This window comes from Tamandua tetradactyla, chromosome 3 (genome assembly GCF_023851605.1).
Source record: "Tamandua tetradactyla isolate mTamTet1 chromosome 3, mTamTet1.pri, whole genome shotgun sequence".
Taxonomy (NCBI): Eukaryota; Metazoa; Chordata; class Mammalia; order Pilosa; family Myrmecophagidae; genus Tamandua; species Tamandua tetradactyla.
In genome coordinates this window covers 194,977,317-194,998,507 of record NC_135329.1, presented here as the reverse complement: position 1 = coordinate 194,998,507, position 21,191 = coordinate 194,977,317, and the positions used below count along the sequence as shown (strand labels likewise).

The 21,191-nt window shown below is 49.7% G+C and overlaps 4 protein-coding genes across 9 annotated transcripts in view; 2 read left to right on the top strand and 2 right to left on the bottom strand.

Moving 5' to 3' along the window:
• Positions 1-1,158: 1,158 nt before the first annotated feature.
• On the top strand, positions 1,159-5,423 carry TUBA4A (tubulin alpha 4a). 2 transcript variants are annotated; one of them, XM_077155208.1, is made up of 4 exons: positions 1,159-1,639; positions 3,464-3,686; positions 3,999-4,147; positions 4,380-5,423. In XM_077155208.1, exons 1-4 carry the CDS (start codon positions 1,520-1,522, stop codon positions 5,349-5,351), a joined length of 1,464 nt encoding a protein of 487 aa, XP_077011323.1. In that variant the 5' UTR covers positions 1,159-1,519; the 3' UTR covers positions 5,352-5,423. The 2 variants fall into 2 exon arrangements, with proteins under 2 accessions (XP_077011323.1, XP_077011324.1); XM_077155209.1 differs by lacking the exon at positions 1,159-1,639 and adding an exon at positions 1,739-1,873.
• Positions 5,424-6,843: 1,420 nt separating this feature from the next.
• STK16 (serine/threonine kinase 16) lies at positions 6,844-11,327 on the bottom strand. Its single transcript, XM_077155211.1, has 8 exons — positions 11,223-11,327; positions 10,680-10,869; positions 9,883-10,102; positions 9,484-9,617; positions 9,196-9,316; positions 8,976-9,071; positions 8,433-8,554; positions 6,844-7,332 (listed from the first exon to the last, which is right to left on the bottom strand). The coding sequence occupies exons 2-8, from the start codon at positions 10,763-10,765 to the stop codon at positions 7,194-7,196; spliced, it is 918 nt and encodes a 305-aa protein (XP_077011326.1). The 5' UTR covers positions 10,766-10,869; positions 11,223-11,327; the 3' UTR covers positions 6,844-7,193.
• On the top strand, positions 11,290-20,777 carry GLB1L (galactosidase beta 1 like). 4 transcript variants are annotated; one of them, XM_077155204.1, is made up of 17 exons: positions 11,290-11,511; positions 12,663-12,789; positions 12,974-13,140; positions 13,392-13,542; positions 13,716-13,776; positions 17,274-17,368; positions 17,468-17,642; positions 17,731-17,789; positions 17,894-18,015; positions 18,123-18,163; positions 18,374-18,492; positions 18,806-18,880; positions 18,995-19,084; positions 19,233-19,346; positions 19,649-19,780; positions 19,984-20,199; positions 20,351-20,777. In XM_077155204.1, the coding sequence occupies exons 2-17, from the start codon at positions 12,721-12,723 to the stop codon at positions 20,618-20,620; spliced, it is 1,956 nt and encodes a 651-aa protein (XP_077011319.1). In that variant the 5' UTR covers positions 11,290-11,511; positions 12,663-12,720; the 3' UTR covers positions 20,621-20,777. The 4 variants fall into 4 exon arrangements, with proteins under 4 accessions (XP_077011319.1, XP_077011320.1, XP_077011321.1 ...); XM_077155205.1 differs by having other exon boundaries at positions 12,652-12,789; XM_077155206.1 differs by lacking the exon at positions 18,806-18,880.
• Positions 11,428-21,191, bottom strand: part of ANKZF1 (ankyrin repeat and zinc finger peptidyl tRNA hydrolase 1) — a 15,560-nt gene continuing 5,796 nt past the window's right edge. For both annotated transcript variants that reach the window (XM_077155203.1, XM_077155202.1), the window contains one exon: positions 11,428-21,066. In XM_077155203.1, the coding sequence (XP_077011318.1) occupies positions 20,943-21,066 (124 nt within the window). In that variant the 3' untranslated portion in view covers positions 11,428-20,942. The remainder of the gene's footprint in view (positions 21,067-21,191) is intronic.

Below are 21,191 nucleotides of genomic sequence, written 5' to 3'. Positions count from 1 at the left end.
CACACTAATATAAATGTGAACTAAGGGCTCTAAGGACCCAGACAGCTACTTACATGGTGCTCTGCAGTATACTTACACATCCCTAAATTCACAGTCTCACAATCCCAAATTGTATCCCAGTTTTACAAATGAAGAACCTGGAGATCAAGGAGGTTTAGGGCTTTGCCTAAGATAGCTCAGCTCTTGCTATATTCATTCTGCTAGAGGTGAGGGGGTACACTAGGAGAAGGAGGTGGAGAGAAGACCTTCAAGAGATCATATGTTCTGTGATCATCAAGGACTCCTTCCTCGGTAGAGACCATGGCTCATTTCCCAAAGCAGCATCTACCTATGGCTTTGTAGGTTTTCTTCTGATGGATGAGTCTTGTCCTCCCAACCAGATGGCAAGTCTACTGGGAACAGAGACCTGGTATTATTTCACGGAATTCCTTTCCATACTGTGCCTAGGAAAGGTGCCAATTAGCTTTTTTTTTTTAATATATAGAAAGTTGCCATTACTAATATTCTTTCGAATGATGTAGTCACATAGCCCTGGCCCTGGGAAACAGGAAGCCGTGGGAGGAGAGGCAGGTGAATCTTTTCCAATGATGGCTAGCCAGGGAGGCAGTTTTCTTTTCAAGATAAACTAGAAAAGGAGCACCTGATGAATTTCCTCAGGTAAAAGAGGCAGCTAGGTAATGTAAGACAAATAAGGGAAGGCAGAAATAGCCTAAAAAGCCCTATTCTTGCAAGAAATGGAAATGAAACAAAAAAACAGAATGGCTTCTGCTGAGCCCTCCACTTGAGCCAGAAGCCGTTAATTTGCTCCTCCCAGACCATGCCCACTGCTTAAGGACAGAAGAGGATGGGAAAATAGTCAAAATTGGCTATAATATTGGAATCTCGATTTCCTTTTACCTTCAGAGCCAACAAACATATTGGTAGCTCAAGCTTCGGGGGTGGAATTACTGCCTCCTTCTTACCCATGAAACTGCCAAGGACCCCGTAAGGTTAATTCACCTGCCCGAGGCCACACAGAACTGTTAGGATGCAAATCCAGCTCCTTGGAGCCCCAGGCGCAGCGCTGCGGAGGTTCGGGGAGCAAGAAAGCACGCAGGCGGCCGTGGCCAGGGCTCACTAATAGTGACGGCTTGATGACGGGGCCATTGACCCGGCGGCGGGCCGGCAGATGCCCTGAGTTGGCCCTCGCAGACAGGCGGCAGGGCTCGGCTCTGAGGGATGAGCCTAAGGAATCGGCATTCTGGGGCTCAGGTTGAGCAGCTCCCGGGCCGCGGCCGCTTACAGGCGTCGCCGAAGGCCGGCGGTCCGGACCGGAAACCAGCAGGGGGCGTGCCGCTGGAAGGAGGCACCTGGGGCCCGGCCGGAGCTGGGCAGGCGTCTGGCGTCTCCCGGGAGGCGGGGAGTGGAGGGCACGGGTGAAGGATCACGGCAGCCACCTCGGGAGGACCGCCGCGACGGCACTCGGCCTAAGTCAGAACACCTGGGCGACCGGCACCCACATGACGCAGGTGCAGGCGAGATGCGCCCTGGCACCGCGCCCTGCATCCCTGCTACGGAGCTAGGGAGCCGGAAGTGTTGGCTTAACACAGGGAGCGAAGGGCTAAAGCCCGGGCCGCTCTTCCTAACCCACGTCGGGCAGGTGAGGGACTAGAGCGCGGCAGTGGGAGGGGACCGGTCCCCGGCCCAGTTCTGGGGACCGCCTATCCCGTGGCCGGGGGCGTGGCCGCCGGGCTGCCCAGCCCCTAGTGGGCGAGCGGAGCGCGCGGGCCCCGCCCTCCGCGTATAAGAGCGGTGCGGCACTGCAGCTAGCGCAGTTCTCACTGAGACCCGTCACCCTGACTCTACGTGAGACGCACCGCCGGGACTCACCATGGTGAGTGCGACCCCCTGGGATCGCGCCCCTTCCCCAGGTTGCCCCCCCTCCTTCTGGAGACCCTCCCTTCCTTGGTTGCCCTAGGCGCTCGGCGTTCCGGGTCTCAAGCAGGTGCGAGACGTTTTTGCGGAGTCCCCATCCCCCGCCTGGTGACTTTGGCCGAGACACGCTGTCCACCTTTGCGGGCTGGGGGTGGGGATTGGGGTGGAATGGGTGTCTTACCTAGCAAGGAGGAGCCCTTCTGGTGATCTGTCCTCCTGCCCCACCAAGCATTTATACCCAAACCGTCCTGCGGAGAGTCACGCGGTCCCACGCCAGGTCCAGGACCTGTGGGCTGGGGAGGACCCGCCTGGCTGCCCACCGCCCGCCCTGGAACAGGATGTACACGTGCTTGGTGCAAGAAGGTAGAGGCGGACAGGCTACTTGGGCCCGCAGTCCCTTTTTCTCGAGTTTGTGTGCACCCTTCCTATCTACCACCCCTCCAGTGACTCAGCACCCCGCTTCTGATCCGGGAGAGGTGGCGGGAATGGGGTTCGGCCTCGGAAAGCGAGCCGGCTGCTCTCCAGCCAAAGCTTGGCTGCGCGGACAAGCAGAGACAGCTGGCGCTGAGCGAGAGCGCGGGCCGAGGCCAGGTTGGGGGGAGGGGAAAGAGGTGTGTGTGGGGGGCGGTATTTATAGCCCAGGAGCGGGGGCCGAAATCCAATCCCCTCATTTCGGCTGGGACTAACTGGAAAGAATCTAGAGGGAGGGCGTATGCAGAGCCGGGGAGCAGGATGGCGCGCACTTGCCCAAGGCAAGGCCTGTTACCTTTGGTGCCTTACCGCAGGTTCCGCTTTCTTTTCTGGGTATTGGGTAATCGTCACCCGCCATTTCCGTGTTGGGAAAGGAGACTGTGCGGGCCTCGTGCCGGACTGTGCACCACTCTGGCTCTTCAGGAGTTAACTTCGACTGGCAGGGACTGAGCATAAAGCTGGGAGTGCCCCACTGCCCCCAATCCCTATTGACCACCCTTGCTGGTGGGTGGATGGTTGAAGGGGTGAAGACACCCAGAGTTGGGTGGTAGAATTGGGAAGAGGAACCAGTTGGGGTTTAAAGGTGGGGGAGGGGGTGATCCTAGTGGTCAGTGTGGTCAATTGATGCTGGATTGGAAGGTTGAGACAACATTGCAGCTATAAACTCACCGCTCTTGCCAAGCTGCCTTTGTGGGCAGCAGGCAGCAGAAGTGGCAGAAAAGCCTCTTGTCCCAGTCACTGCAGTGTCTCCCTGTCTTGTGCGCTTGCCCTCTCTGTCCTCCCTAAGCATCCTGTGAATGTGGCAGGGTCATGTAGAGCTGCAGCTCTTGCTTGACAAGTTCCCCACTGAGAAGGAGGCCAGGGGTTGGCCTGCGCCCTGGGTGCCTACAGTTGGGGAGTCCTGAGGTCGGGAGCTTAGGCAGACTGCAGGCCTCTTCTGACCACTGCCCAGCCCCAAGCCCTCACTCTTGCCTACTCAGTCATCCTAGCTGGTAGGTGACAGAAGAGGAGAGAGGCTCATCAAGTGAGGACTTGTAGGTGTGGGACTTATGCTGTATCTCCTCTCTTTATCCCTCAGCGTGAATGCATCTCAGTCCATGTGGGGCAGGCTGGTGTCCAGATGGGCAATGCCTGCTGGGAACTCTACTGTCTGGAACATGGGATTCAGCCTGATGGGCAGATGCCCAGTGACAAGACCATTGGTGGAGGGGATGACTCCTTCACCACCTTCTTCTGTGAAACTGGTGCTGGAAAACATGTGCCTCGGGCAGTTTTTGTGGATTTGGAGCCCACTGTAATTGGTAAGGGGAAGTGGGAGCAGGAGCTGAAGGGACTAGAGAGAGACTTTAAGCTTCTCCCTGGAAAGAGGATGTCTAGACCTGGCTTTCCTGGCCCCGAAAACTTCTAGCTCAGCTTGAGCGAAAGAGGACAAGCTGACCTCAGGCTGGCCTGGGCAGCAGGTCTGTGTCCCTCTCACATTCTGCTATCTCAGGCTGGCAGAAGGATGAACCCTTCCAAACATCTGGCTGCAGCTACCATGCTGGGAGAGGGAGGTCCCTGCTGAGCCCAGCCTTGTGGTTTTTGCCCTAACCATGTGGTTTATGCCCTTTCAGATGAGATCCGAAATGGCCCATATCGACAGCTCTTCCACCCAGAGCAGCTTATCACTGGGAAAGAGGATGCTGCTAACAATTATGCCCGTGGCCACTATACCATTGGCAAGGAGATCATCGACCCAGTGCTGGACCGGATCCGCAAACTGGTGAGAAGCTGGCATAGAGGGAGGGAACTCCCAAGACTATGCTAATGGTCAGGAATGCTGTTTTCCAATTATTTCTCTAATTGTGTGTGATCCAGTAGGTGATGCTGCAGCTGTGGGATACTCTTTAGCCTTTGCCCTACTGAGAAAGTTTAAGCTTTTATGGAGTGAGAAGACTGGGTAACTCAGACTCCCTCTTCTGTATCTACATTGCTTTCTTTTTCATGCTTTTCAGTCTGACCAGTGCACAGGACTTCAGGGCTTCCTGGTATTCCACAGCTTTGGAGGGGGCACAGGCTCTGGCTTCACCTCACTCCTGATGGAGCGGCTCTCTGTGGACTATGGCAAGAAGTCCAAACTGGAGTTCTCCATCTACCCAGCTCCCCAGGTGTCCACTGCCGTGGTGGAGCCCTACAACTCCATCCTGACCACCCATACCACCCTGGAGCACTCAGACTGTGCTTTCATGGTGGACAATGAGGCCATCTATGACATCTGCCGTCGCAATCTGGATATTGAGCGCCCAACCTACACCAACCTCAACCGCCTCATCAGCCAAATTGTCTCCTCTATCACAGCCTCTCTGCGCTTTGACGGGGCCCTCAATGTGGACCTGACAGAGTTCCAGACCAACCTGGTACCCTACCCCCGCATCCACTTCCCCCTGGCCACCTATGCACCTGTCATCTCTGCAGAGAAGGCCTACCACGAGCAGCTGTCAGTGGCGGAGATCACCAATGCCTGCTTTGAGCCTGCCAACCAGATGGTGAAGTGTGACCCCCGTCACGGCAAGTACATGGCTTGCTGCCTGCTGTACCGTGGAGACGTGGTGCCCAAGGATGTCAATGCCGCCATCGCTGCCATCAAAACCAAACGCAGTATTCAGTTTGTGGACTGGTGCCCTACGGGCTTCAAGGTTGGTATCAACTACCAGCCTCCCACTGTGGTGCCCGGGGGTGACCTGGCCAAGGTGCAGCGAGCCGTGTGCATGCTGAGCAACACGACTGCCATTGCCGAGGCCTGGGCCCGCCTTGACCACAAGTTCGACCTGATGTATGCGAAGAGGGCGTTTGTGCACTGGTATGTGGGCGAGGGCATGGAAGAGGGCGAGTTCTCTGAGGCCCGGGAAGATATGGCTGCCTTGGAGAAGGATTACGAAGAAGTGGGCATCGACTCCTATGAGGACGAAGATGAGGGAGAAGAATAAAACAGCTGCCTGGAGCTCATTACTATGTTTATTGCAAAATCCTTTAGAAATAAACAGTCTCCTTGCACAGTTTCTTGTCACCTCTGTTAGTGCTTGAGCTTCTGTTGCCTTCTTTGTGCTGCTGCTGCTGCTTCTACTGCTGCCTATTTGCTACTCATGGCCCTTTTTCCTGCCGTGGCTGAAGGTGAGACTTGCCAAGGGCCAGGCCTGGGAAGCATGACCCCAGGGACCTTGTAAGGCCCTAGGGGAACCCAAGATAGGGAGGAAATAAGGACTAAGCCCTGGACCTGAATGTCCAGCCACAAGCTATTGAAGGATGAGTCTTTACTTCCTTTCCAAATAGGAGTTTAAGTTCAGTAGTTTCTTGTATTTGAGAATTGGGCTGCTATCCTGTTCTTCCTGCTGTTTCTGTATTCACAACTCTGGAAGCAAGACTTGGCCCAGGTTCCTGTGTGAGGGTTTGGGAGTGGAGCTGGGCTGGCTGAGAGTTCCTGGGCATGGAGCCTAGTCATAAGCTTGGGGGATGGGAGGGAACAAGGGCCATCTCCTCGAGTTGTTTGTGCCACTATACCTCCCAGCAGCTTTGCATAGCTTACTGTCCGTCTTGCTGCTTTGCTGGGGCTCGGGGCTGTGCCATTAAAAGTCAGGTCATCTCCCCTGTTTGTGCTTTCTTTCTGGCCTCAGTCTCTATGCTAGCTTTGGTGGGAGCCTTCTGCCAGAGCCCTGGGGACAATTTCAACTTTGCTAATAGGCACCCTAGGGCCCACACTGACGTCAGCATGGGGGTTGGGCAGGGTTGGGGGAAAAAAGCCTCGATCTCAGGAGCAGGAGATGCCAATCCTGCCTTGCTTCCCCTCCCTGGTGACTCAGGGACGCAGTGCCCTTCCCTGGGGAACTGGTTTCAAGCCCAGCTAAGGTCCAGCCCTGTTTACTCAGCAGAGCAGGCAGGAAGTGGCAGCTGGATTCTGCCTCACCACCTTGGCCTTGTTAATCATTAACTGTGTGTGAACTAGAACTATCAGTGAAAAACCTAGGCCAGAATGGATGCCACTTCCACTCCCTTTGCCCACAGGCTGAGGAAGGCAGACCTGCTAGGTAGCTGTTCCAAAGCTTCCTCAGATGTCTCCACCCAGAAGTTCTTACCTGGCAAACTGGCTAGGCTGCTTCAACTAAGCTACCCATCCCTTGGAGTGAAGGATGGGAAGAACTAGGTAAGTGTGCTTTTAGAGGCCCTGGTCCTAGTTCTTGGCATGGGATAAAGCTAGCTCAAGCTAGAGCAGCTTGAAATTTTTCACTAAGACAAGGTAAGAGCAGAATTCCATTAAGCAGCCAGATCTAAGGTAAGGATATCTGCCTCCCTACATGGAATGATGACGTCACACCTTTCCTGACTATACCAGTCCTTCCCAGGCTGTTCCTCTGGAAATGGCAACCAGACTTTGGGCCCCTTGCACCTTTTCTCTCAATCTAAGAACAATGAAACTAAGAACCATACCAGCCTATTTTTGCTTTATTCTTCTTTTTATACATTCTCCTGCTCCCACATTTGGAGGCAGACCATGATGAGAGCTCAGCTCAGCAGTCCTGCTCAGAGCTGTGTACCATACTGTATCAGTTTCCCTTCCCCGCCCCCTAGCTCAGTCAGGCACCATGTCCAGTTGTTGCTCTAGGGGGTGGAGAGCAGAAGCGCAGATGTGGGATTGAGATAACTGCCCTCACCTCTCCCTTGCCATCAACTCTAAGAGAGCAGTCCAGGAGAGAATAGATAGAAATTCCAATGAGGGACACAGGAGCCTCTTTCCAAGGCAAAAGGATCCTCCTTTCCAATGGCCACTGGTTTCTTTAGATTTGAGTAGTGTGCTGGTCAGGAGCAGGGGGCTGCAGTGCCTCTACCTGACTGAGGAGGAGAGGAATGTAAGGGCGCTCCTGGGGGTCCACAGTCATCATCGAGGCCAACAGCTGCCGCACTGCTGAAGAATGCCTGTGGAAGGAGGACGGAGGAGACTGGAAGGTACAATAAGCACCAGGGAGGAGCCTGAAATACTTGGTGCCCCCCCTTTTCCTTTAATTAATTTTTAAATTAAAAAAATATATATAACAACAAACAGACAAACATTCTTAACATATGATCATTCCGTTCTACATATATAATCAGTAATTCACAATATCATCCCATAGTTGCATATTCATCATCGTGATTTCTTAAAACATCTGCATCAATTCAGAAAAAGTAAAAAGACAACAGAAAAAAATTCATACATACCATATCCCTTACCCCTCCCTTTCACTGATCACTAGCATTTCAATCCACTAAATTTATTTCAACATTTGTTCCCCCTATTATTTATTTTTATGCCGTATGTTTTACTCGTTTGTTGATAAGGTAGATAAAAGGAGCTTCAGACACAAGGTTTTCACAATCACACAGTCACACTGTGAAACCTATATCATACAATCATCTTCAAGAAACATGGCTACTGGAACACAGCTCTACATTTTCAGGCAGTTCCCTCCAGCTCCTCCATTACATCTTGACTAACAAGGTGATATCTATTCAATGTGTAAGAATAACCTCCAGGATAACCTCTCAATTCTGTTTGGAATCTCACAGCCATTGACACTTTATTTTGTCTCATTTCACTCCTCCCCCTTTTGGTTGAGAAGGTTTTCTCAATCCCCTGATGCTGAGTCTCAGCTCATTCTAGGATTTCTGTCCCACATGGCCAGGAAGGTCCACACCCCTGGGAGTCATGTCCCACATAGACAGGGGAGGGTGGCGCGTTTGCTTGTTGTGTTGGCTGGAGAGAGAGGCCACATCTAAGCAACAAAAGAGGTTCTCTTGGGGGTGACTCTTGGGCCTAATTTTAAGTAGGCTTGACCTATCCTTCATGGGGTTAAGTTTCATATGCACAAACCCCTAGACTGGGGACTCAGCCTATTGCTTTGGTTGTCCACACTGCTTGTAAGAATATCAAGAATTCTCCACTTGGGGAAGTTGAATTTTCCCTCTTTCTCACCATTCCCCCAAGAGATTCTGCAAATACTTTTTTACTCACTGTTGGTGCCCCTTTTATAGCTCACCTGGGGCTTTGCGGGATGCTGAGTTGGTTCTGTACCGCCAGGGCCACACTGTCACCTTTCTGGAACACCATGTCATAAGGACCTTCCCCAAACATCATGGCATACAGCACACAGCCTAGGGACTGAGCACCACTTGGTTATTCCCTAGAATGGACCAATGAAGGTGATATCCCTTCTTTACTAGTGTAGAGAAAGGAGCTGCATAAGTCAAAAAAGAATACGCCAACCTCAGCCACATGGCACCACCATGGCCCAGAGAAACTGTCAGTTAGCTGGAAGCCTCTGCATTCCTTGTCTAGTTACTGCCTTCAGTTCTGGTACTTAGCTGTATCCACCCTGTTCAGGGGCAGGGATTATATCACTTCCTGAACAACTGAGTATGGTATCACTGACAGTTCCCAGGAAGGAAGTCAAGGGGGGATGGGGACATACCAGGGTTCCTGAGGCCCCATGTGGTAGAAACCAAAGACGTATTCCTCTACCACCAGTGGGTACAGAGCAGCATTCTACCCCTGCCCAGATTTCTACCCACATGCTCCTTACCCAGACGTCAGTCCGTTCATCGATGACACAGTGGCTTTGCACAGAGAAGAGCTCTGGAGCCCGATAGGAGATGGTGCATCGCTGGGCTGCCCAGTCCTGGAACAGTGGCCCCAGAGCCCAAAAGTGAGGCACAGGTCACGGTCCAGTGCTAAATTGGGGTATATATCAAAAAGGGCTGGGGATAGGGAACACATGGGCAAAGGAACCAGGAGACTCTCACCTGTAGGGCCAGAGCCTGGCGGGAGCTGTCCACCTGAATGCATGCCTGATTCATGGAACCCAAGTCCATTAAAATTGGCTGCCCCTCGTCTCCAAGCAAGATGTTGGTGGGCTTCAGGTCTCTATAAGGAAGTGGAAATGAATTGTGACCACCCCTGGACAGGGAGGCTGGACCCCTAGAGAGCAAAAGAATCATGGGGCTGTTTCTCAGGAAAACAGAGACCTCCCATTTCTCCTGGTAAGGCTCTTCCCCTCTGCCCCAGCAGGTACACAGGGTCTTCCCACTAACCTGTGGGCATAACCCTTGGCATGAATGGCTTCGAGGCCTCTGCAGATACCCAGCAGCAACAGCAGGATTTGATCCTCAGTCAAGAACTTGCCTTTGTCCTTCAGCCTTTCTATCTCATTCCACAGCGTACCTCTCTGTAACACAGTTTTCCCCGCAGTTGGAAATGACTTCCAAGTTCTCTGCTCCCAGGACATGACCCTTTCCCTATGCCAAAGCCTATCAACCCCTTCTCCACATACACCTCAAACCCTCACAGTACCACCTGGGTTCCTCTAAAACCCAAATCTGAAGTGGCTAAAGTCTGAACATGGCCCCAGCTTCCTAACATGTTTGATTGCTCACACAGCCCTTGGCAGGTGGCTCTGTTGAAACCCCTCCATAACTAGGAGTCCTTCTGACCTTGAAGAAGGGTAGCAGCAGCCAGGCCTCTTGTTTAGAGCCCCGTTCTTTCAGACAGTAAGCCACGAGGTGAAGGATGTTGGGGTGATGGAAGAGGCGATGCATGTCTGCTTCTCGCTGGGCCTCCTCTCGGTCCTGCTGCTCATGACACAGGATTCGCTTCAGGGCGTAGAAGCGTCCATCATGTAACCCCTCCACTAGGTCCACATAGCTGAACCCACTGTGGGCCAAAGGGTCAGTGAAGGACCACGGTCATCTCCCACACTGCCTGAACCCAGAGGGGATTCCCTGGGAAGAGGAAGGGGGTGTATTTCTCTTTTAGTAGCAACCCTCCCAAGATGTGGCTCTAAGAGACATCTCAAGGCTATTACACTTTGAGCCTCCCAAGAGCAGAGATATGACCACCTTTAGGTCCTGTGGTCATAACGTGCTCTGTACATGAAGATGCTCAATAACAAGGAAATGAAAAATAGTCAACATTTACCAACTGCTTATGCACCAGGCCCTGCACTAGACATTTTACAAGCATCATCTTATTTAATCCTCACAACTCTATCAGTGAGGCATGATAACTGTCCCCCACTAGGCAAACAAAGAAACCATGGCTTACCAAGGCCACACAAGGTGGATCTAGGAGGCCTGACTCCAGAATCCACTTTCTTGATGACCATATGGCTAGGCCCTGTCAGGTGAGTTAGAGGATGGGGATAAAGCTTTTGTACCCTTATCACGAGCGAACTGGTGTTCCTCATCCACCATCACTCTGGGAGTCAAGAAACTGATTTTCAAGCACTTACCCCTCCCCCAGTTTCTGGATGAAGAGGTAGCGCTTATTGTCAATGATGACAGTGCCCCGAGAGCAGACACACAGTGCGTGGCCCATAGTGTCTCAATCATCCTCCTCAAGGACGGTCTGAGGCTGCCGAAGGGTTCATCAAGGGTAAATGGGTTTTTCCAGGCGATATGCAGGGGGTCCAGCGAATCATGCTGGAAGGAATAGAACGGCAGGGTCGCGGGCCCGGCACAGTACAAGTGGCCCCGAATTAACAACGCGGAGAGTCCAAGTCCAGGGACCTATATTCCCATTTGAGGAAATGGGACCTGGCAACGCTAGCTCCAAGAAGACGGCGGTGAGGAGCTTTAAAACATCAGACCACGCAGCAGTTACCAGGCCGCTTCCTCCAAATCGTATCTACTTTTAGACAGCCCCCACTCCCACGCCCTTCGGGCGCGAAGTCAGAGTACCGAGTAGTTACGGGGGAGGTGCGAGCCTGACGCCCACCCCTTACAGGACCCAGCCCCAACTCTGCATAGGCTGCTAGTCGCGACTCCCCACTGACCTGGCCCGGGCAGGAGCTCCAGAGTCCGGAAGCAGTGGTTGCATCATCAGTCCGCGCGGGCGTAACGGCCGGCGGTATCCTAGCAACGGCTGGGTACCCGGAAGATGTGGAGGCGCCGAGCTGAGAGGCCTGTGGCGGGCTAGACCTGGGGGAGGACGGGTCCCAAGACCCGGGAGAGGGTCCCCACCTGGCCTTCAGTAGGGGTCAAGACGCAGGCACCTGCGTCAAAGGGGAGCAAAGCCGGGCCCAGCCCTAGGTTCCCCAGGACCTCCTTCTCCCAATGCCCGAGGTAGGAGACCTGAAATGTCCGGCGTGCTGGGACCAGAGAGCTGCAGAAGCGCAGGGAGGGGTGGGTGCTGGAGTGCTGGATTCCTGGAACTCTGATAACAATTCAGCCTCTGGGGACTGTATCTCACTACCCTAGTCTTAGTGATTAAGAGAGCTCAGACTTTGGAACCACACTGTCAGGATCCAAATCCGGATTTAATAGCCTACTAGCTGTGTCACCTCAGGCAAGTTACTTAACCCCTCTCAAGCCTCTCTTTACTAGCTCTAAAATAGGTATAGTAGGACCCAAGGTTAACTGCATGATCCGTGAGGCCAAACTGCCCAGTTCAAATCTCAGCTCTACTAAACTAGTTATTTGACCTTGGACAGTTTACTTAATATTTCTGTCCCTCAGTTTCCTCCTCTGTAATACTGGAATGATAATTATTTACCTTAGAGAATTATCTGAGGATAAAGTGAGATGTCAGTTCTTTAGCACAATATCTGACACAAAGCTCTCAATAAGTGTCAATAAACAATAATAATAATACTAAGTATCCTGGGCCTCACATCCTAGGCTTGGAAATTCCCAAATTCCAAAATCTTAGCACCACGCAGTTGTCCCTGACATCTTTAGCAGGCAGGGATAAGAAGATGAAATGGCCTGGATGGGCCCTTTTGCTGAAACAGCCCCCTCCAAGAAAAAGATCCCTTGTGTAATCTGCTTTCCCCCATTCATATGCCCAGTCATCAGGAAGATTTTCCTACGATTTCCCTTGGTTCTGGCATTCACTCATCTAGATTAACCTGCTATGTGCTGGACTCTGTGCTTAAAGCTGAAGAACAAGGCACTCCCTGCCCTCAGGGTGCTCAGTATAGTAGAGAGGTGCTTCTCAATCTAGAATGTACAGAGGATCGCCTGGGGATCTTGTTAAAATACAAATCCTGATTCCATAGGTCTGAGGTTGGACCTGATAGTCTGCCTTTCTAACAAGCTCCCTGGTGACGCTGATGAAGCTGGTTTGTGGGCTACACTTTTAAGTAGCAAGATATAGAGAACTTTACGATCCACTATAGTGGCGGGTGGCTGCAAGGTTGGAAACAAAGTCTAGGCTAACCGCCTGGCAATTTGGGGTGGTCTCCGCCCCCTTGCTCGCTGAAGTTCCCTCCCAGGAATCCGCCACGTGACGGTCGGATCGCCGTCTCAGACTAGAGGAGCCCTGTAAGCGCCATGGCTCCCAAGAAGCCGCCCTGTCTTCCCTCCCTGCTACTGCCGCTCCTGATGCTGCTGCGGGCCCAGGTAAGTCTGGAGTGTTGAACTCTCCCGCCTGGTGCGGTGAGGCAGGATCAGACCGGGCAGATGAAGAGAAAGTAAAAGTAATAACAAGACAATGGGCGGGGCTAATTCCATCTTCCCCGCTCTGGGCAGACGCTGACCCCCACTCCAGATGTCTGCTAAGCACCATCTCACCTTCGCTTTGCAGGTAGAGACTCGGTCGTTCGTAGTGGATCTGTATAATGACAGGTTCCTCCTTGACGGGGTCCCGTTCCGTTACGTGTCTGGAAGCATGCACTATTTTCGGGTACCGCGGGTGCTTTGGGCAGACCGACTATTAAAGATGCGAATGAGCGGCCTCAATGCTGTACAGTTGTAAGAAGTGCTTGTGACAGCCGTGGAGGGGCGGGATTTACTCTCCATACTGCTTCCTTAGGAATGGGGTTGGGCAAGAAGACAAACTCAATATAGAGTGGTTGGGACTCCTGGGCTCCCAGGTAAAGATTGGGAAAGGACAGACAAGGACCACCTTCCAGCTGCATCCTGGAGTTTCCTGCAGGGCCTGGGCTCTTAGGTTTCCCTGGCATCTCCCCACCTTGGGCCCTGTTAAACTCTTCCTTCCTCAGTTACGTGCCCTGGAACTATCATGAGCCAGAGCCTGGGGTCTATAACTTTAATGGCAGCCGGGACCTCTTTGCGTTTTTGCATGAGACTGCTCTAGCGAACCTGTTCGTCATCCTGAGACCAGGACCTTACATCTGTGCAGAGTGGGAGATGGTGAGTTAGTTGGAGAAGGGATAAAATCAAACCTCCATGTGCAGTTCCTAGACTACTGCCATTTGTCTACGCTCTAGGGCCACTTCCAGCACTACATTCAATTTCTTACCTCCTCCACTTCACCGCAGAACAAAACCTACACTCTTCTTTGTTGTTTTTTTTGTCTATCTCAGGGAGGTCTCCCATCCTGGTTGCTTCGAAACCCTAAAATTCATCTGAGAACCTCAGATCCAGGTGAGTTGAAGCAAAAGATTTAACACAGAGAAAAGCAAACAACAAAACGTGAGTCACTTGGGTTCCAGAAACAGGAAACACTATGCCCAAATTGGAGATCATTCATTCAACTATTTATTGTTTCCTACTTGTCCAGCAGGATGCTAGAAACTGGCACAACAGACAGACCCAGTTCCTATGAAATGGACCTTATAAAATAGTGGAGACAGGTTTTTAGAAATTAAACCTATAAATAAATTAATCACAAGCTGTAAAATTACCACATGAGAAAACAGACAGTTGAGATAGCCTATAACAGAGAAGTAGGGTAGTCAGGAAAGGCTTATATGAGAAAGAAACATTTCACTTGACCTCAGGGAAGGGAAGTCACTGGTCATGTGAAGAGTGAGATGAAAACATCCACGTAGAGGGTACAGTGTATGTTCTAAGGCCCAAGATGAGAAAGAACATGATTGAATAACTGAAAAGGCAGAATGGCTGGAGCATAGTGGGTGAAGGAGAGCATAGTATAACATGACATTGGAGAAAGGTAGAGACAATTGATGCAGGACCTTGTAGATCACAATAAAGGGTTTGAGTTTTAAGTACAGTAGAAAGCTATTGGTATGGCATGATCTGATTTATTAGCTCTGATGGGGAGAATGAATTGAGGAAGTAAGATAGAGGTGAAGAACCTAATTGGGAGACTCTGATTGAAGTTGAGGAGAGAGACGGTGGTAGCCAGTATTAAGGTGATGATGGTGGAGATGAAAAGAAAGGGCAGAATTGGGAGATAGTTTGGTAAGAAAAATCATCAGGACTTGTTGATGGATTTTGATTGGAAGGTGGAGGGTCGGAAAGAAAGGAATCAAGTTTCTGGCCAGTCAGGATGGTGGTACCATTAACTGACATAGGGAAGACAGAGAAGACTAGTGGTGGCAGAGGAACAACTTTGAAGAGAAAAACAGTGGTTCTGTTCTGGTCATGTTAAATTTTCATTATCTGTGGCATAGTCAAGTGAGGATATTAAATAAGCAATAGGATGTGTGGGTTTGGAACTTAGGGAAGAAGTTTGAGCTAGAGAGATAAATTTGGGAGTCATCAGTCTGCAGATAGCATTTAAATCCCATGAGATCTCACCTGGGGAGTAAGTGTAGCGAGAGAAAAGATGAGAATTCAGGATTAAGCTCTGAGAATGCTCAGTATTTCAAGGAGTTTGGATTTCATTCTGCATGAAAATAGGAAGTCATAAGAGCAAGGGAATGACTGATTTGATTTTACCTTTTTAGAAGATCACTCTGGCAAAATACCTTAAATCTGCTGGGAACTCTCCAGGGGCTGCTTTACTTCCTTGAGTGTTGGCGTGCTTTATGCTCACCAAAGCATTTTCCAAACTCAGTTGTCCATAAAATACATTGTAAATGATCAAGGATTGATGGAGTACGAACAAGAGATCTGTTTTTCTCAACAAAACCATGACCTCTACATCACTAAATCCATGGTGATCTTTTAGGCCTTATGCTTCCTGACCAAGCAGCAGCATCAGCACAGGTGATCAGTCTGTCCTTTGAAGTACTCTTCTCTTAGCTTTCATGATATCACACTTATCTTGTCTCTCCCACTCCCCTCCATCTTTCTGACCACTCCATAGACTCTTTTTCTCCATTTCGCATACAGCTGAATGCTGGATTATTCCAGGGCCCAGTCCTTGGACCCTTCCCTTTTCTAGAAATAAATCATTCCCAGATGCTCTCATTTATTTTCATCACTTTAAATTTAATTACTGTGTATCTCCAGTCTTTTCCCCTGACTTTTATCCAACTCCCTACTTGACTTCTCCACTTGGAAATCTGAAAGGCTTAATGATACAACTAAGCTCTTGATATCGCTTCCCCAAATCAGCTCTTCCTACAATCAACTCATATCAGATAGTAACAACTCCATTTACTGATTGGTCAGGCTTATGCCTTTCTCTCACACCTCACATTTATTCCATCAGAAAAGCCTGTCAGCTGTATCCTCAGAATACTTTCAGAATTCAACTACATTTAATCACTCCCATTGCCATCAGCCTGGTCCAAACCACCTCTCTCACCTGGATTATTTTAATAGCTTCTTAACTGGTTTCCCTTGTTTTGCCCCACCCCCACCCTCCATGTAGCATGTTCTCAGCACAGCAGCCAGTATAACACTGTTAATGTTTAAATACGTATCTTAGTTCATACCACTTCTCCATTCGACTTGCCAATAGGTTTCTATCTCTTCAGAATACGAGCCATGGATTCCTTAAAATGATCTACAAGGCCCTATATAATTGACCCCAGTTACTTCCTAACATCCTGTCTTCTCCTTCTTGTTCACAGGGCACCAGCCACAAAGGCCTGTCATACTTGAGGCCTTTGCACGTGGTGCTCCCTTTATCTTCCTGTAGAAACCAACTTCTCAGTGAGGCCATCCCTGACCACCCTCTATGAAATTTAAGCCCCCTCCCCTACAACATTTTATATCCTCTGTCCTTTTTTTCTATCCTTGGTCCTAACATCCTGTATATTTTTTAATCTGCCTCCCCTACTAGAAAATAAGTTCCATGAGGGCAGAGATTTTTGTCTGGTTTGCTTTGTAACACCTACAACAGTATTCCCTCCCCTTTATACAAAACAAAATGTAAGGAAATTACATGTTTTATTTTGAGAATAACAAACACCCCAAAATAGTTTTCACTGACACTTCGAGCCTTCTATCTGCTAGGCATTGTCAGTGATGGGGATGCAGCAGTGAACTGGCAGACTAGGTTCCTGCTCACTAGTGGGGATACCAGCAGGGAACAATTACACAAATAAAGGCTTAATTATAATTAGTTCAGTGCTTGAAAGAGAAGTTCAGGTTTTGTGAAAGTGTGTAACAGGAGAATCTAACCTAATCTGGTGTATCGGAGAAGGTTGTCTTGAGGAAGTAAAATACAAGACTTGATGCATGAGCTGGAGTTGGCCAGGTGAAGGAGGGTGGGGAGAAGAAGTGTCAGAGGTAACAACCTGCATGAAGACTCTGACCAAAATTACAAGTAGGAGTTGAGGATTTAAAATATACTATCTAATGTGAACCACTGATCTTTCAGTTGATGACTTAAGTCAGCTGGAGAGTCAGTCACATGAGGGTACAGGTCAGACATTATATATGTCTGAATTCCCACACTATTTTCTAGCTATTGCCAGTATAGGATTGATTATATAATAACACTAGATGATTTGTTCAATATTTTTCTTACACTGAAAAAATAATTTTTTAAGAAACAGTGCTTTAAGATTTCCTAGGTTTAAATCTCACTGACCTGCAAATACACAAGTCCTTCAGGTTGAATTTCTTCTGACAGATTTAGTTGTGGGCAAGTGGGATGCAGCCCAGAGTAGGGGTAACACTGAAGTTGCTAGTGTGGGTGCAGGGGGTGGGAGCTGACAGGTTCTGGTGGCCCCTTAAAAGCAGAGCAGCATGGGCTTAAAGGGTGCTGCTCCTTCCTTTAGACTTCCTTGCTGCAGTGGACTCCTGGTTCGAGGTCTTACTGCCCAAGATATACCCATGGCTCTACCACAACGGGGGCAACATTATTAGTGTTCAGGTACACGTGGAAAGTTATCTGGGCAAGGGGAAGGAAATGTGAGGGATCCTTAATCTTCTCTGCCTCCCAGCTGAGTGCCACTTTCCCTCCCGCTGGCAGGTGGAGAACGAATATGGTAGTTACAGGGCCTGTGACTTCAATTATATGCGGCATTTGGCCGGCCTCTTCCGCGCACTCCTCGGAGACAAGATCCTGCTCTTCACCACAGATGGGCCTGAAGGACTCAAATGTGGCTCCCTCCAGGGACTCTTTACCACTGTAGATTTTGGCCCAGGTCTCTTGAGCAAGGGTCAGGAGCGGGGTCTGGTAAAGGGGTCCCTCTTCTATGATGTTTATCTTTCACTTTTGCCTCCTTTCTGCAGCTGACAACATGACCAAAACCTTTTCCATACTTCGGAACTATCAACCCCATGGGCCGTTGGTGAGGGGCCATTGGGAAGGGGAAGCAAACCAAAAAGTCAGGAATAGAAATTGTCAAGCTTATGCCATCTTGCTTACCCTTTTTCCTTTCACTTCACACTCTAGGTGAACTCTGAGTACTACACAGGTTGGCTGGATTACTGGGGCCAGAATCACTCCACACGGTCTATTCCAGCTGTAACTAAGGGACTAGAGCACATGCTGAAGTTGGGAGCCAGTGTGAACATGTAACTGGAACATGGGACCAACATGAATCTGGAACAGGGAATTGGGGATGAAAGTTAAGATCCACTGGGTCAGCTTTCCCCTTCCTCCCCACCTTTCTCCACTTCAGGTACATGTTCCATGGAGGTACCAACTTTGGATACTGGAATGGTGAGTCCAGATGGTCCCTGGGGCTGAAGCAGGGAGGCAGTAAAGAATTGGAATCTGAGGGCCGGATGGATAAAGATGGCTAGAAGCTGGATATGGCCACAACTGCCCTCCCACTGATGGCAAAATTCTCTGCATCAAGTGCACACTTGGCTTAGTGCCTACCACCCAAAAGATAGGTTGAACTAATTAATTAAATCTGTTCAATCCCAGGTGCTGATGAGAAGGGACGCTTCCTTCCAATTACTACCAGCTATGACTACGATGCACCCCTATCTGAAGCAGGAGACCCCACACCTAAGCTGTTTGCTCTTCGAAATGTCATCAGCAAGGTGCCCTATCATTTTATCAAGCTCCAAGGGCTTGAATTAATTTAGGGGTATTGCTCAAACTGTAAAGGGATCCCACGAAGCAGTGTTTCTTTTCTGGGCCACAGAGCCTCTGAGTGTCCCATGGGAGTAATTCCTACCCACCCATCCAAATATGATTCTCTGGGGAGTTAAACACAAGTGTGTACAAAATTCAGGGTTTTCATGATTCCTGAAGTCCTTCCCTAGACCCCAGGATAAGAACCCTGTTCTTAGGTCTTAGAATAGGGGTTATTTCTGTGGTTTTCCTATGGCTCCTGAGAGAATTTGGGCTCAGTTCCAGGAAATTCCCTTGGGACCCTTACCTCCCCCCAGCTTCAAAATGATGCTTGGACCTTTGACTCTAGATCTGGTGAGTTCCTTGCCATCTTTTCTGATTCTACCACTTTACTGTAAAATGTCCTATCCTGTCAAACCCTCTCTTCTGGTATTCTCCTATTCTAATACTTATCCCTTATTCTAATAGAATGGAGCTTTGCTGGATTTCCTAGACTTTCTGTGCCCCCAAGGGCCCATCCGTTCATTCTTTCCAATGACCTTTGAGGCTGTCAAGCAGGTAAGGGGTTTATGCATATGTGGATAAGGCAACCTTTCTCAACAGCTATAGCCAAAGATTCCCTCCAGCTACCCCTTTTCCCTCCAGCTTCCCCACAATATCCTTTTATCGCTCAGGTGACCTTAAGTCCTCATTATCTCACACCCAGGACCATGGCTTTATGTTGTATCGGACCTATCTGACCCATGCCTTTTTGGCACCAACACCACTCTGGGTGCCAAAGAATGGAGTCCACGACCGTGCCTACGTGATGGTAGATGGGGTGAGAACCTAATTCCAGGCTAACTTGTGACCCCCAATTTCCTCCCTTCCCCACTGCCTTTTAGCCTTGAGTTCTTGTATACCCTTTCCTACCTGCCTACTCACATTTTCAGGGGGTTCAGGGATAGGCTAGGATGAGGAAGAATTTGACTAAGGATACAGTTCTAGAATGATGAGTAACTGAAGATGGGCTAACAGTCTCTTTGCCCTCCAAATAGGTGTCCTAATATGGCCTCCTGTGTGGCAGCCAAGAACGGCATACTGAGTCCTTCCTCTCATAGATCCTATATCTCTTATCCACAGGTGTTTCAAGGTGTTTTGGAACGAAGCATGAAACACAGACTATTTGTGACAGGGAAAGCAGGGTCCACCCTGGATATCTTGATGGAGAACATGGGGAGACTCAGTTTTGGGTCTAATAGCAGTGATTTCAAGGTGAACTGGTCTTGCCTACTTCCACCCCTCAATACACTTATTGCTCAATCTTCTTTGGGCCTAACAAGATAAACAAGAGACATGTCTGTAGAAGTTAGGCAGAGAAGTAGTGGCTCATTAGTTACATCCCAGGGCTTAATTAGGGATAGAGTTTGGCCTCAGAGTTTAGTGGATGATGAATTTTTCATTTGCTTTCCCCACAGGGCCTGTTAGAGCCACCAATTCTGGGGCAAAGACTCCTTACCCAGTGGCTGATGTTCCCTCTGAAAATTGATAAGCTTATAAAATGGTGGTTTCCCATCCCATTGCTGGAAAGGTCACAACCTCAAGTTCCCACTGGCCCCATCCTCTACTCTGCAACGTTTCCAATTTTAGGCTCCCTCGGGGACACATTTCTCTATCTACCTGGATGGACCAAGGTATTGCCAATGGTGGGGGTTGTGGTGGTTACTGAGGAACATCATGGAAGGAAGGGGAGGAAAAATTACTCCTCTGATTATAAACCCAAAAGGTGATGGTTCTAGCCCTTTGAGAAGTGATCTTTTCTTTTCCCTTCTCCCCCATCTCCAGGGCCAAGTCTGGATCAATGGGTTTAACTTGGGCCGGTACTGGACAAAACGGGGGCCGCAACAGACCCTCTATGTACCAAAACCCCTGCTGTTTCCTAAGGGAATCCTCAACAAAATCACACTGCTGGAGCTAGAAAATGTGCCTCCCCAGCCGCAAATCCAATTCCTGGACAGGCCTTTCCTCAATAGCACCATGCATAAGACCTACGTCTATTACATCTCTACTGATATACAAAGTAACTCTGAACCAATGGAGTTAAGTGGACACTAAAAGAAAGGTAACCCTTGGACCTGGGACATGGAGAGGTCAGGATCCCTTGGCACTGTCCATAGTGACCATAAGGAACCAAAGGCCAGAAGGCCTGAATGTAAGTACAAGTGCAGTTTCCTTGCCAAAATTTATTGTGATTAAAGTTCCAAAGACAGTATGACCTACGCATGCGTCTGTGGCCCTGTCTTTGTCCTGGTTCCTGAATGTTCCTCACCCTACTCTTCCAAATACTCTCTGGTTTCATTGGAAAGAAGAAATCTAGAGCCAGTGTGAATGCACCCTGCCAGGGCCTAGGGTCGGTCCCAGGTAGAGCTGTAAGAGATCAGGAAGAGGGTCTCCTGGCCTGACCCCGATGATCCTGGAGGCAGCGTGTGGAGCAGAAAGAGAAGTCAAAGTAGTGAAAGGGAATGAGGCCTTGGAGGGATGCCCCACAACTCCAGCAGCGTCTAAAGAAGAGGAAGAAAAATAGCTGGACAGGTATCCCATAAACTTTTCAATCCAAGCCCTCCCCACCCGCCCTCCCATTTCTGTTTTTTCCTCCAAAGGTGCCCAGAACATCTCAACTCCCCTC